The 13,487-nt window shown below is 56.3% G+C and overlaps 1 protein-coding gene across 1 annotated transcript in view; it reads right to left on the reverse strand.

The window, feature by feature from the left end:
- Positions 1-128: 128 nt before the first annotated feature.
- The window catches only part of INTS3 (integrator complex subunit 3), a 37,620-nt gene continuing 24,261 nt past the window's right edge, over positions 129-13,487 (reverse strand). Inside the window, exons 11-30 of the mRNA XM_081791999.1 lie at positions 12,799-12,886; positions 12,239-12,318; positions 11,765-11,856; positions 11,333-11,439; positions 10,527-10,646; positions 10,117-10,246; positions 9,318-9,372; positions 8,970-9,073; positions 8,109-8,153; positions 7,793-7,912; positions 5,732-5,885; positions 4,666-4,734; positions 3,766-3,841; positions 3,294-3,407; positions 2,925-2,973; positions 1,957-2,124; positions 1,640-1,740; positions 1,409-1,481; positions 1,086-1,242; positions 129-978 (exon numbers count right to left, since the gene is read on the reverse strand). Of these exons, the coding sequence (XP_081648125.1) occupies positions 901-978; positions 1,086-1,242; positions 1,409-1,481; positions 1,640-1,740; positions 1,957-2,124; positions 2,925-2,973; positions 3,294-3,407; positions 3,766-3,841; positions 4,666-4,734; positions 5,732-5,885; positions 7,793-7,912; positions 8,109-8,153; positions 8,970-9,073; positions 9,318-9,372; positions 10,117-10,246; positions 10,527-10,646; positions 11,333-11,439; positions 11,765-11,856; positions 12,239-12,318; positions 12,799-12,886 (1,980 nt within the window). The 3' untranslated portion in view covers positions 129-900. The remainder of the gene's footprint in view (positions 979-1,085; positions 1,243-1,408; positions 1,482-1,639; positions 1,741-1,956; positions 2,125-2,924; positions 2,974-3,293; positions 3,408-3,765; positions 3,842-4,665; positions 4,735-5,731; positions 5,886-7,792; positions 7,913-8,108; positions 8,154-8,969; positions 9,074-9,317; positions 9,373-10,116; positions 10,247-10,526; positions 10,647-11,332; positions 11,440-11,764; positions 11,857-12,238; positions 12,319-12,798; positions 12,887-13,487) is intronic.

Raw genomic sequence — 13,487 nt, forward strand, 5'->3', positions numbered from 1 at the left:
AGCCAGAACTCCTCTTGCTCCAGACAAAGGGGTGGGCAGGAAGGCAAGAGGGGACCTTGCGGGGCCACAAAGGAGAGGGACGCCCTGTAGGTGCGCAGGGTAAGTGGGGGCAGCTACTCCAGCACAAATGAGGTTCTGGCTTGTTTTATTGTCATTTAAAAACTTTTAAAACGCGATTATCTCTGCCAACAAAACAAAACAAAACAGACAGAGCCAAGGAAATAGGACCATTTGACAGTTCTGTGGACATGGCTCCCTCTAGGGAGTCCCAGGGCTCTGGCCCCGCCTGGGGTGCCAACATCAGGTCAACACAAGCTTCTAGGCCTGTAGGGCCGCGGCCTCCCTCTCTGTTCCCTGCCTGAACTCTTGCGGCACCTGCCCCATGTTAAGAACAGGCAGGTGGACCATGTCACTGACGAAATGCCCACTGCACACAGGAGGACAGAGGGCAACTATGAAATGCGTGTTCAGGGCAAACCAGGGCCTGATGGGTAGCGTGGGAAGGGGCACCCACACACCTTTCTTCATTCCCATACCTGGCCTCTCTGGCCAGCAGCCCCATCTGCCATTTCTCTTCTCTTTGGGAGGCTGGGGAGGGGCAGGGGCGGAAGACCCGCACGGGCCAGGTTTCCCGCAGCCTCTGGCTTCAGCGGGATGTGAGTGGGTAGGAGCAGCAGTGTGATGGGACCGGAGGCCCCTGGAGAGGAAGGGGGCAGGGGCTGGGGCTGCACGGCGGCTTCTCAAGGCTGAGCCAGAGGAGGCAGCGCGTCCTTCCCACCAGGTGAACTTTGGGCTGGGGGACAGAGCGTCTCCCCACCATCTCCCCAGCCCTTATTAACCTCTGAATCACCAAGGGGAGGAGGGCAGTCTGACCAGGGGTGGGATGGGGGACACAGGGCCTCAGTCACTGTCAGACCCCACTGCAGAGGACCCTTTCCGTTTCCGCTTGGTGGGCTTCGGTTTTGCGTCTTCTTCCTCCTGAAAGAGATTTCAGGGGTGGGGGGTGTCGTTAGCCTGGGCAGCTGCTGGCCCCAACCGCACCTGCTCCCACTGTGGCTGCTGTGCACGGTGGCGGGGTTGCTCACGGAGGCACTGCTGGAGCCGGACTCTTCCTCGGCGTTGGGCGGCTGGGTGGCGTTCTTGCGGCTGCGGGGGCTGGACAGAGCTGCTTTCCTCCGGCTCTTGGGTGGCTTGGTGGACGAGTCCTCGTATTCCTCAGCCAGGGAGAAGAGATCGCTGAACCTGAGGGAAAGAAGAAGGCGCCCTCAAGCACACTCCTCCCAGCCTCTTTTCCTGCCCCCCTGCCCGGGCCTGTCGCCCTCGCTGGTCACTGAATCTTCATCCCCAGCAGGCTTCCTCCCCTGGGCCTCCCACCGCCTCCCGAGGCCAGAAGTGCCAGGAGCCTTACTTCATCTTGTGGGCCTCATCGCAGCTTGCCTGCACGTGCTGCAGGGCCTGCAGAATCGGGGTCTGGCTAAAAACTGGAGGGAAGAGGGAGAGCAGGGACGGAGGGGCAGTGAGAGGGCCGGAGCTCATTCGGCTCTCCGGCCCCCACCCCCACCCGTTCGAGGGCCCTCGAGGGCCGGCCCGAGCCAGGGCAGTGCCATGCACGATAGGCTCGGGGGTCTGTGGTGCATACAGTTCTGCTTGGTGTTGGTCAGGTTGAGACGAAGGTTGTCTAAGTGCTCCAGGATCTGCTCCAGGGTCAGCTGGGCCAGCTTGCTGCTGGAGCTCCTCAGGCTGCAGGAAGTGGCGCGGCCAGAGTCTGAGCTCGAGGGGAGTGGGACACCCTCTCCACCCCGCCGCCCCGAGGCAGCCCCCAAGGGGCAGGCCGGAGCAGAACAGGGGCCAGCCACAGGGCGTCGGGCCAAGCGGGGAAGGGGCCGTCCTGGACCATGCAGCTCCGGGCCGCCAGGTGTCACCCCTAGCCAGGCGGACGGCAGGCCCGGGCCCTACCTCTGCCTCTTGCGTGGGAGGCTGTTGTTCTTGATGAGCAGGGACTTGATGTGCTCAGCCAGCAGCTCATCATGCTTCATGCACCAGTGCCGCAGGATGCTGGTGGTGAACTGGTCGTCCGGGTGGCACGGCCTACTCAGCACCATCTTCACCATCTCCTCGCTGGGCCTGGGTGCGCGAGAGGGGTGGGTGGGGGGTGCTCAGGAACCCCTGCTCTCTCCTGCCTCCTTGTTCCCCAAGCCTCAGCCCTCAAACCCCACCCGAGCCTGCAGCTTCCTGCTCCCACGCCCTCTCCCTCTTCTCTCTGGGCCCAGGAACGCTGGTTCCGTGCTTTGCCGAGCCAGGACACAGACGTGATTCTGCGGTTTCTGTGGTGGTAGCTGGCACGTGCTGGGGAAGCGGCTCCCCGAGTCCCCCCCCACCTTGCCCAGAACAGTCGGGAAACGGGCCAGGGAAGCCAACGGACAGAACGGTCTTCAGCCCGACAAGGCGCTGGGGAGAGGCTGGCGAGCCACAGCCCCCAACCTGCCCGCTTCCTGAAGGACATTCCGTACCACCTCTGATCTCTCAGGACAGAGCAGAGAAGGTGGAAGGTGGGCAAGAGATAGGAGGGAACGGACCCACAGCTGCTGGGAAAGCGCCAGCACCGGAGGGTGGAGGGGCCTCCTCCACGGGGCCTCAGGAGAGGGGGGGATGGGGAGCAGGAAACAGGGATGTCCGGTCCCCACCCCACCCCCTCCTCCCAGGGCAGCTCCTGGTGGGCAGGGGTGCAAAGTCGAGAGGAAGCCCGGATCCCAGGGGAGCTGCTTGGTTGTAAATCATTGTGGGGGAAGGGCAGAACAGCAGATGTCCACAACAGGAAGAAGTGTGGCCGGCTTCCTGAAGGAGCAGGACAGGAGCCCGTTGCAGGGGGGCTATCTTTTGGGACACTGTGACTGGGAGCTAGAGTCCCCGCGAGTAGAACTCACTTCTCTCTTCGGAGCTGAAGCAACAGGCAAGACAGGGCCTCTGGGTGCTCTGTGGGGTGGGGCGGGGGGCAGAGGCTGTTGAGAGGGCGGCAGAATTCCAGGGAGAATCCTAGCACGTCTCCCATCCCCCAATCCACAGCCACTCAAAGAAGCAAGGATGGTCTTCCAGGGTAGAACAACCCGTCCCTGCTCCCGAGCCCCCGGCTCCTGCCTGGCACGGCGTGGGCCGGCTTGCAGGACACCCCTGAAGAGCGGAGGTGACCGACAGGGAGCCTGGCCTTCAGCACTTCGCCTTCTGGAGGGGCAGCGGTGGGGCCCCAGCCTTGCCCCGTCCCTCCCCCAGTTCTCCCTGCCCGCGACCCTACTCACCTTTGTATTTGAGGTGCTGCAGGATGGGGATTATGGTCTCCAGGGGGATGTTGTGGGCCAGGAAGAGCTGCCAGGCACAGTACTGCTCAAAGGTCTCCCAGTCCAGGCTCTGGACTGCAGGGGACAGAGAAAGGGGTGCGTTCTCTCTCTCATTAGCACACACACACAGGGCTAATCCACAGACTACCAGCATCCCAAGGAGGGCTGGTACGCAGGTGAGGACAGTGACCCTGACGCTGCAGTTAGTCTCCCTTTCCACACAAAGTGTTATTTTCAAAGACTTCATATCGCTTCTGTATTCCCACAGCCTAAGCAAGAAACAGATCCAGAGACACTGCCCAAGACCACACAGCAGGGCACAGTGATGGTCCACCCCATCCACAGCCCCAGAGTCAGCTCCGCTGTTACTAGGAAATACCCAGGGCTGCCACGCCTCTCTCCCCCAGGTGTCTGAAGGGGTCTGCTCACTTACTGAGAATATTGAGGACTGAGTCCTTTCGAAACATAACCAGGTTCCCCATCATCACATGGCAGACCAGCTCCTGGAGCTAAGGACGGGGAGGAAGAAGGCAAAACCCATTGGTTCTAAAAGAGGCCAGGAAGCTAGTACGGAGGGAGAAGCAAGAGGCCTCACACAGGGAAAAACCAGGGGAAATGAAAACCTAGTTTAAAGGGCTGGGGATGAATGATGGATGCTGGGGTATCTGAAGGATAAAGGGGCTGGTAAAGAGCAATAGGCCTGTTTGGAGGCAAAACATTAAAAAACAAACAAACACACAAACAAACCATTAAAGTGGTTTCCACGCCCAGATAACAGAGGGAGAAGGGCAACTTGTCTCCCTGGCTCGAGTCTGGGCCCCGACCCATCCCAGCCTGTGCCTGGGGAGGAGGGAAGGGCTGGGAGGCAGAACTGTGGGACAGAGTGTAGCTAGGAGAAAGGCAAAGAAAGAAGGGCTCTTCTCTCCTGAATGGGGCAAGTGAGTGGCGACGAGGGGCAGAAATGGACCCGAGCTCAGCATGAGAACGCATTAGCAAAGCTGCAGTCTCCCGGGGTCTGTGCACAGTGGAAGGCCAACGGCCTGATTATTTGCACCCTGCGCCAAGGGGAAGGCCAGCTGAGAGCGAAGGAAGGAAGAAACAAACAAACAAACAAACAAACAAACAAAAAACACCACCTTCTCACTTTCCTTGTGGAACTGGAGTGTCCAGATAATACAGAGAATGAGCCCAGCCTGCCTCCCAGGGGGGTCCCCTTCCCTGCTAGCCGCCCCCCCCCCCCCCCCCCCCCCCCCCGGCCTGAAGTGCACACAGGTGCAAGCCAAGGCCTTGGCTCCCGTCAGCTGGCTTCCCACGATGAGAGCTTCTTGTGCACCTGCGCAGAGTCAATAACAGCCACGATCATGTTCAGCAGCTCGCCGCTCCGCAAGGTCTCATCTGGAAACTGGACAGAAAAAGAAGCTGGGGCAGGAGTCCAGGGTGCCCCCGTTGGCTTGTACCTCATAATCCACCCCCTTTCTTCCCGCATGCTCAGGGGATGGCAGGGTTAAGCAGGATGGTGGGGTCCTAACACGAGTCCCTAAACAAAGATCCAACAGCTGTGAAGCCAGGACTCTAACCCTTTAAGAACTGAAATTTGTTCTCTTTGTGTCTGTGTGTGTGTGTGTGTGTGTGTGTGTGTCAGGAAAGGAATGGGGAACCGTCTAGAGATGAAACCAGAACCTGAAAGGAGTGGACGTGACGGTGAGTGCCGAGCTGCAGCGGTGACAAAATAAACGTTCCTGTCTGGCAATAAACACAAACCCGCTCTATGCTAGCCCTCAGGCACAGAAGGGAAGGTGCAGAGTGTGTTTGGGGTGTACGAGGGGCAAGAGGCTTCCCTTCTTGAGAGGGAGCAGAGGAGGAAACTGCCGCGTGCTGGTCATGCCCCCTTCTTCCACCCCTGCAACTTCTGGGGAGATCACAGTTCCTCCTGTTGCGCCCACACCCTGTTTCCTGATGTCCCTGCGCCTGGGAACTTCACCCAGAGGAGGAAGAGAGGGTGTCCCTCTCTTCCGATGTCCCAGTTCCTAGAGAAGACAGTGAGTGAACAAGGAAACGCAAGTCTCCACCACAAAGGCTGTGGTCCTTGGGAGCCACTAGAGAGAAACTGAGGGTGAGCCATCAGATGGCAGGAGGGCCTGTAGTGTGTGTGTGTGGTTGCGGCTGGGGGACCTGTGCTGGGTCCAGAGGGTGTGGCCGGAGCTGGGAAGCCAAGTGTACAGGCCCAGACCACATCTCACACAAGGCACAGAAGAGGAGACATTTTGTAACTTTTAACAGAGGGAGGCCCATCGAGCCAGCAGGGGTGGGTGAAGTAGGGTCAGGGTCGTATGCAATGAGGCACATGGTGTCGTGAGCCTGCCCTGCGCAGCCGCGCCCAGAGCCCAGCAGACACTGACCTCTGTGTAGATGGAGGGTGTGAGGTGGCACAGCAGCCGCACGTCGTCCTCCTGACAGGCCTTCATGTCCATCATCAGGCAGGTGTGCAGGTCGCCCAGCTGGGTGGCCTGGGCAAAGGACTCATACAGGTTCATCTTCCCAGCAGCGGCTTTGCTGCAAGACCAGTTGGGCCTGAGCCAGCAGCCCGTCCCCTCAGTCGCACCCCCCACCCCGCCCCGGAACCCCTCTGCTGCCCCTGATGCCCTGGGCAAGTCTGTCTCGTGGCCCTCTCCTGCCTTCCTCAGTGCTCCCGACAGGGCGCTGACCACACACAGTGAAGCTGCCAACTGGTGACCGTCGAACACAGGACAGGGCTCAGGTGAGGCCAGAAAGCCGAGCAATGAAGGCAGGAACACAGGCAGGCCCCCACCTCACATCACATACGAGCAATTGAGAAGAGGTTATAGGCCTGAACATAAGAACTGAAAACCACAGTCTTGGAAGAAAACACAGGAGTAAATCTGCAAGATACCACAAGCCCAAGTGACAGAAAAAAAAATAAACATGACTCAACAACATGTAAAACTTCTGTGTCTCAAAGGGTGCCATCAAGGGAGTGAAAAAGACAACCTGCAGAATGAGAACATATTTGCAAACCAGATGTTTCATGAGGGACTCGTATCCATAGTATTAAAAAACAAAAACAAGGGGCGCCTGGGTGGCGCAGTCGGTTAAGTGTCCGACTTCAGCCAGGTCACGATCTCGCGGTCCGTGAGTTCGAGCCCCGCGTCAGGCTCTGGGCTGATGGCTCGGAGCCTGGAGCCTGTTTCCGATTCTGTGTCTCCCTCTCTCTCTGCCCCTCCCCCGTTCATGCTCTGTCTCTCTCTGTCCCAAAAATAAATAAATTAAAAAAAAAAAAAAAAAAAAAAAACATTGAAAAAAACAAAAACAAAAAAACCCCCCAAAAAACAAAAACTCTTTAAAAAATCAACAATAAACAGATGAATAACTCAATTAAAAAAATAGGAAAGGAAGCGACACCTGGGTGGCTCACTCAGTTAAGCATCCTACTTGGCTCAGGCTCACAGTTTGTGAGTTCAGGCCCCATATCGAGCTCTCTGCTCTCCACACACAGTCTGCTTAGGATCCTGTCTCTCTTCCTCTCTCTCTGCCCCTCCCCCACTCATGCTCGCTCTCTCTCTCTCTCTCTCTCAAAAATAAACATTAAAAAAAAAATGGGAGAGGATCTGAAGAGACATTTCTCCGAAGAAAATATGCAAATGGCTAATAACAAGCACACAAAAAGATGCTCAGCATCATCAACCATCAGGAAAATGCAAATCAGAACCACAACAAGACATCACTTCACACCCATCAGGACGGCTGTGACCGAAAAGCCAGATAACAACAAGTATTGGGGTGCACGTGAAACACTGGAACTCGGTTGCTGTCAGGCAATTCCTCACAAATTTAAAATTAGGGGTGGCGTTTGACCCACAGTTCCACTCTTACACTCCGGGAAACTGAAAACACATGTCTAGGTAAAAACGTGTCCGTGAATGCTCAGAGCGTCTCTATTCACAACAGACAAAAAGGCAGAAACAAACCAACGTCCGCTGACAGGTGAATGGATAGACCGTGGTGTGTCTATGCAGAGGAACAGTATTTGGTCACAAACAGAAATGAAGTACCAATCCGTGCTACGAAGGGGATAACCCTCTAAAACGTTACACTAAGTGAAAAAAGCCAGTCACGAAAAATCACACGTTGTAGGATTCCATTTATAAGAAATAAACATAAAAAGTAAATCTATAAAGACAAAAAGCAGAGCAGTGATAAACAGGGGTGAGGCGAAAGGGACAATGGAAAGGTAACTGCTAAGTGGGACACACATTTGTCTTGGGGGTGACGAAAGTGTTCTAAAGTAACCAATAGCAATAGTAGGACTTTGCAAATATACTTAAACCCACGGAATGATGTACTTTAAAGCTGTTATCAGAGAACACCCAAACACACAGAAGGCCCCGGTGATGACGGCTGCGGCGGGGGAGTCAGCGCACCCAGGGGAGGCCCCTACCCACCTGGCCCTCAGGTAGTACAGCAGGTGGTAGCCAATCTTGGGCTGTTTCTGATACAGCTCGGAGAGGAGGTCCAGAAGCAGAGAGAAGCTGCTGTTGTCCTCCTGCATCTGGCACAGGTTCCTGGATGTGACAGACGGGAGGGAAGGACAGAACTTGACGTGGGCAGACTCTCCTGTGGAACTTCTGGAGAGGCGTGTCTGTGCCCCCTGCAAACCCCTTCCTTCTGGAAAGGGAGACCCATTACCCCAGGACAGAGGCATATGCCTGGTGAAGAGGGATGACAGCACGGCAGTGCCCCCGACGGCTGGGTCCTTACCTAAATATTAGGTAGAGAGGCTTTCCCACAGACTCCTCCAGGGACCTGCAGGAGGGGGGTGACATCTAAGGGTCCACGCGAGTGGAGAAGGTGGGCTGCAGGCAGATGTTATGGAGGCTAGATGCCAGCCCGCTCCTGTCCTGACCAAAGGTTAACTTCCTACTGCTACAGAGAAAACAGGTTCCTAACAAGCACCACAGTCTGCGTTGTGGCTGTCATTGAAAATGTGATTTCTGGGGCACCTGAGTGGCTCAGGCGATTAAACGTCCAACTCTGGCTCAGGTCGTGATCTCACAGTTTGTGGGTTCAAGCCCTGCATTGGGCTCACTGCTGTCCCCCTCTCTCTGCCCCTCCCTGGTTTGTGCTCTCTCTCAGATATAAATGAACATAAGAAAGAAAAAAAAAAAAAAAGAGATTCCTGCCCTTCAGGGAAGACCCAGGCAAGGGTCCAATCCCACCTAAAGCAGCAAGGGCTAGGGCCCCTGGGCTCAGTAGCAGCAGCAGGGCACCCAGGAAAAGGCGCTAGAGGCCACTGTCCCGTGCTCTGCATTCAGCAGGCAAAAAGAAATCCTTAAGTGAACGGGCACACGTTGAGACTAAAAATAAGTGAAGAGAGGGACGTCTGGCTGACTTGGTCGGCAGAGCACATGATTCTTGGGCTTGGGGTTTTAAGTTTGAGCCCCACACAGGGGTGTAGAGATTACTTGAAAATAAAATTTAAAAACGAACAAACAAAACAAGTGAAGAGATGGTTTCTCTCAAGTCCACAGCAAGATGCCTCCTGGACTGGGGCTCCAAGAGCACACTTCTGGCTCCCAGAAGCCTGTGGGTGGTGGAGGGGTCAGGAGAGAGATGCCTTACTCCTCAGTGATCTCCTCAGGCAACACCTCCCCTCGGAAGTGGGCTTTGAAGAGTTCCTGCAGGCAGGAAGCAAGGACGGACAGCTGCTCCGAGTCAAAGTCTTCCTGGGTGGGGACAGAGAGGGAAGGTTCTCACCACCTGACCCAAGCCTTACTGCCCCACCACCCAGAGCCACTGCACTCATCTGCTGCTACCTCCAGGACCAACAGGCCCTTGCCCACCAGAGGGGACCCGTGTGGGAGACGGGAAGGAAAGAGTCAGATGCTCGGGTGGGGAGTTCTACTCTGGGCGGGCTGGGCTGCTTCCTCCTTGGCCGGGGGGGGGGGGGGGGTGGTCGGTTCTCCTCACCTCCAGAACCTGGTCCACGATTTCCTGCATGACCTCACACTGGGCCTCGGTGTCACTGCAGTGCGGGATGGAGAGGAAATCGCAGGGACATACATGACAGCAGAGGGCAGGACACACACCCAGCAAAGCACACTCACGCACAGACAAAACAAAGGAGGCCTGTGTGAATCCAGGCGTGGGTGGGGGCAGGCTTTAGGGCAAAATTTACTGCTGTCCAGGCAGAGGCCCTAAGAGAAGGGAAATGCCCACCATCCTGCTTTGGTGCTCAGAGGCTCTTGTCCCTGGAACCTGTGGAGTTGGGGTGCCTGGGGGGGTTCCCCAGAACCTGTGGTGTTGGGGCACCTGGGGGGGCTCCCTAGAACCTGTGGAGTTGGGGCACCAGTGGGGGCTCCCCAGAACCTGTGGAGTTGGGGTGCCTGGGGGGCTCAGTTGGTTAAGGATCCAACTTCGACTCAGGTCATGATCTCACAGTTTGTGGGTTCGAGCCCCGTGTCAGGCTCTGTGCTGACCGCTCGGAGCCTGGAGCCTGCTTCGGATTCTGTCTCCCTCTCCCTCTGCCCCTCCCCCACTTGCACTCTCTCTCCCAAAAATAAACATTAAAAAAATTAAAAAAAAAACAAAAACAAAACCATGGAGCGAGAAACAGGTGCTGGGGAACGAGGAACCTCACAACCTAACAGCAGAAGGCACACCCCCGGAGCCCCCACTGCCCCCCACCCCACGCCCGGGCACCCCACTCAGTACCAGGGAGGAGGCTGGGGCTCGGCCTCCCGAGCCTGAGGACAGGACCTGCACCCACCTCCCCTTCTGGAGCTGGAGCACTTTGTCCCTTAAGGACTCATCCAGTTGGTCAAGATACGGGGTGATATCCACTGGCTCCTCCACGACAGTCTCCTTGATAGGATGGAAGCGGAACTCCCTCTTCTTTCCTGGAGGGAGGAATTCACGAAAGCAGTCATTTGCCCAGACACCAGCCACAGGGACAGCCCCACACGCCGGGCGTGCAGGGGCCCCGCAGCGTCGTTCCCTGCATGTGGGCACACCCAGGCTCAGGAGCAAACAAGGGCAGGGCTCCGTGCCCTGGAGTCCCGTCTAGTAACCCTGCTGACACAACTAACTTGGGGGCCGAGTCCCCAGAGGCCAGGCCGCTCCTGCCACCTGGTCCCCTCGGGGCCGACACCACCCAAGCCCCTTTGCTGCCGCACGCACCTCTGCTGCTGAGGTCCTCCTCGTCGTCACTGAAGGCTGCCTCCGCGTTGTCGTAGCAACCCTCATCCTTGTCTGACATGTGGTTGTCCATCTCCACGGAAACCGGCTCCTCAAGTTTGACTTGGGAGGAAAGAAACAAGGCATCCTGTGACCTAACATGGCTGACACCCTGGAAAGGGGAGGCTGGGGAGCAGGTGGGCTTACAGGGAGTTCATGACCTGAGGGCATGACAGACCCTGGAAGGACACCCTCTTGTCCCCACGACCTTCCACGATGTGCAGGGGTTTCTGCCAGGAGCAAGAATGGGAAGGGAAGAGACTGCTGTGCTTTGCTCGTGTCGGCAAATAGGTGAGACCAGGGACAGTCCCAAGGGCTCTTCGCTTCAAAACCGAGTTGAGAAGCTCTGCTTGGCTTCAGCCTCACCCCCAAACACAAAAGGGTGTGTGCGTGTGTAACTGGGAGCAAGACCTGAGACCCAACATGACCCCTGTCCTCAGGGGCCGGGGCGCAGAGAGAGGGGAGGCAGACACACATCCCACCAAAGCCTTCCCTGTGGAGGGGGAGGGGAGGCTATTTAGTAAGAGAAGAAACAGGCGCTGAGGAGCAAGAGAGGTCGGCAAGAGTCAGGGAGGATGAGACAGACGGAGAGCCAGAGAAGACAACACATAAACACATCAAAAGAGAAAGTGGGGAAGGAGAACCTGAACCGGACAGTCACAGAGGTGGAGACCCGCACTGGGGAGACACCCTAGACGGCTGAGAGCCCTGGGCGTCTCTAACAGGTGACGGAAGGGAGGGTTCCATACCTTCCACAGGAGGGCTGGGTGAGCTGCAGAACTCAGGGAACTTCTCCCTCAGCATTGCCCGCAGCTCCTTATCCAACTTGGGGTTGTCGAACAGGGGAGCCAGATGCCTGGTGGGGGGGGTGGGGGACACGAATGAAGGTCCACATTGCAGCTCCTCACTTCTAATGCGGCGTGCACTTAGAGAGAGAGGTCTACGACCAACCAGTAAAGCTGGGCCATACTCAGAGCCTTGGGATATGATGGGAAGACAGAAATTTCTCTAAGAGTCAAGAGGACATATTCCTAGCAGTCTGAGGCAGAGTCGGTACGCTCTATAACGGTCAAGAGAAAAGGCTCAGCAGTGGTCTGACACTTTCTGAATGTGCCTGGCTTAGGGACACAAGAGAAAACAACCCTTCCTCCCACCTGCCTATGGGCACATGAAGTTCTTACGCCAAGACCCGTTTCTCCACAATGTGGTTGAGGGAGGAGAAGACACCCTGTCGCACGTGGCCCTCCAAAGGTGGATAGAAGTTGGGAATGATCTGGAAGGGAAGGGAGGGGAGAATGAGCACATGACTTGCCATCCAGAGTGTTCTGCTGAACCAGACCTAAAAAGCTGCTTCAGTTTTGATCAGAAGACACTGGGGAGTATGACTACAGAAAGGTCTGGAATGGTCCTGACCATTCCAAGCTGCTACAATGGTTAATTCTTACTAGACCTGGCCTCAGAGAGACCAGATTCTACCTTAAGTCATTATCCTTGAAGTTGAGAAAGCCCATGGAGACATGGAAAGATCCCACCGGAGATGGCGGGAATAGGGAAGGGGAGTGTTCACTGACTTGGGGGCAGGACCTATGATTACAGCTGCTCCCACAATGAAGGGCACTAGGAAAACCTGTAAGGTGAAGGGGACACACACTTACACGGCACATGAAGTCCAGGAGTGTGGCAGTAATGGCTGGGTGTGGCTTCATGGAGTGGTGCATGACCAGGATGGCTGGTTCTGGAGAAGGGAGAATTAAAGGGTCCCCACTTCAGGTAGTCTATCCTCAATTCCATGAAACAAGGCATCAAAATATAGGAATAGTTCCAGAGAGCTGTATCCCTACCCCCTATTCCCATTGAGCAGACCCAAAAGCAGACAACCCCAAACAGCTCCTAGCCCTCATCTCCCTTGTCCAGCATCCGGCTTAGAAGAGGGAGGTGGTGGGAGAGGAAAAGCAGGGTGCGGCACAGCTCTCTGCCTAGGCCACTCCACCGGAGCCCCAAGCATAAGGCTCTAGGGCAAAAGAGAGGGAGTGAGTGCTTGGCCTCACAAAAGCAATCTTCCTTCTACATCAAGGGCGCACTGGTGAGGAACAATCGAACTGCTCCCAGATAAGCTGTCTCCCCCGACGCTGCCCTGAGGTTTATGACCACCGTCACCGAGACTAGGCAGTGGCCTGGGAGATGGGGGTGGTGTTGCCTGCTCCCAGTCACATACCTATGTTCATAATGCTATCCTTGTCTGGGCTAAAGAACAGCCAGTCGTAAAACAAAGCCAGCTTGGCATTGGAGGCAGCGACATTTGACTGGAAGAGAGAGGTGAGAAAGAAGGGCTGGTTTCATCAAACAGCTCCCTTTCCTGCACAAGCGCAAGGCAGCCTCCAGGGTTCACATGGCTGTGCATCTAAGAAATAAATTCAGTTCCTAGTGAGACAGACAGAAGCCTCCAGGGGTGAGGGGCACCCAAGTCTGCATACGAATGAGACTGGCCATGGTCTCACCGACCAAGGGGCCAGGGATTGGCCTGGGTTCCCGTTCGTTTGTCCAGAAGAACACATCCCTGCTCCTAGAAAAGGAGGACGGGGCCTAGCTGACACAGCACTCAGACCAGGGCCTAGGCTCCCCCTCCTGGGCTCCTGGGGCACATTCCCGGCTGAAGGACCCCTAGGAACAGCCTGTGATTGTGTCTGAATCAGCACATTCCGAGGACCCAGTCAACAGGGGGAGGAGAACTCTGTTGGAAGAGGTCAGAAGGTAGAAGCCAGAGAGCAGACAGTTTGGAGCTTCCCTAGCTAAGGAACAGATAGGAACATGCTGAGAAGGAAATGGCTCCCCTGGTTTGCACAAGTATCCAAAGCTGATGCCAAAAGCCTAGGAAGTGAAGGTCTGAGACAAGCCTTGAATCTG

The sequence above is a fragment of the Panthera onca genome, chromosome F1 (genome assembly GCF_046562875.1).
Source record: "Panthera onca isolate mPanOnc1 chromosome F1, mPanOnc1 haplotype 2, whole genome shotgun sequence".
Classification (NCBI taxonomy): Eukaryota; Metazoa; Chordata; class Mammalia; order Carnivora; family Felidae; genus Panthera; species Panthera onca.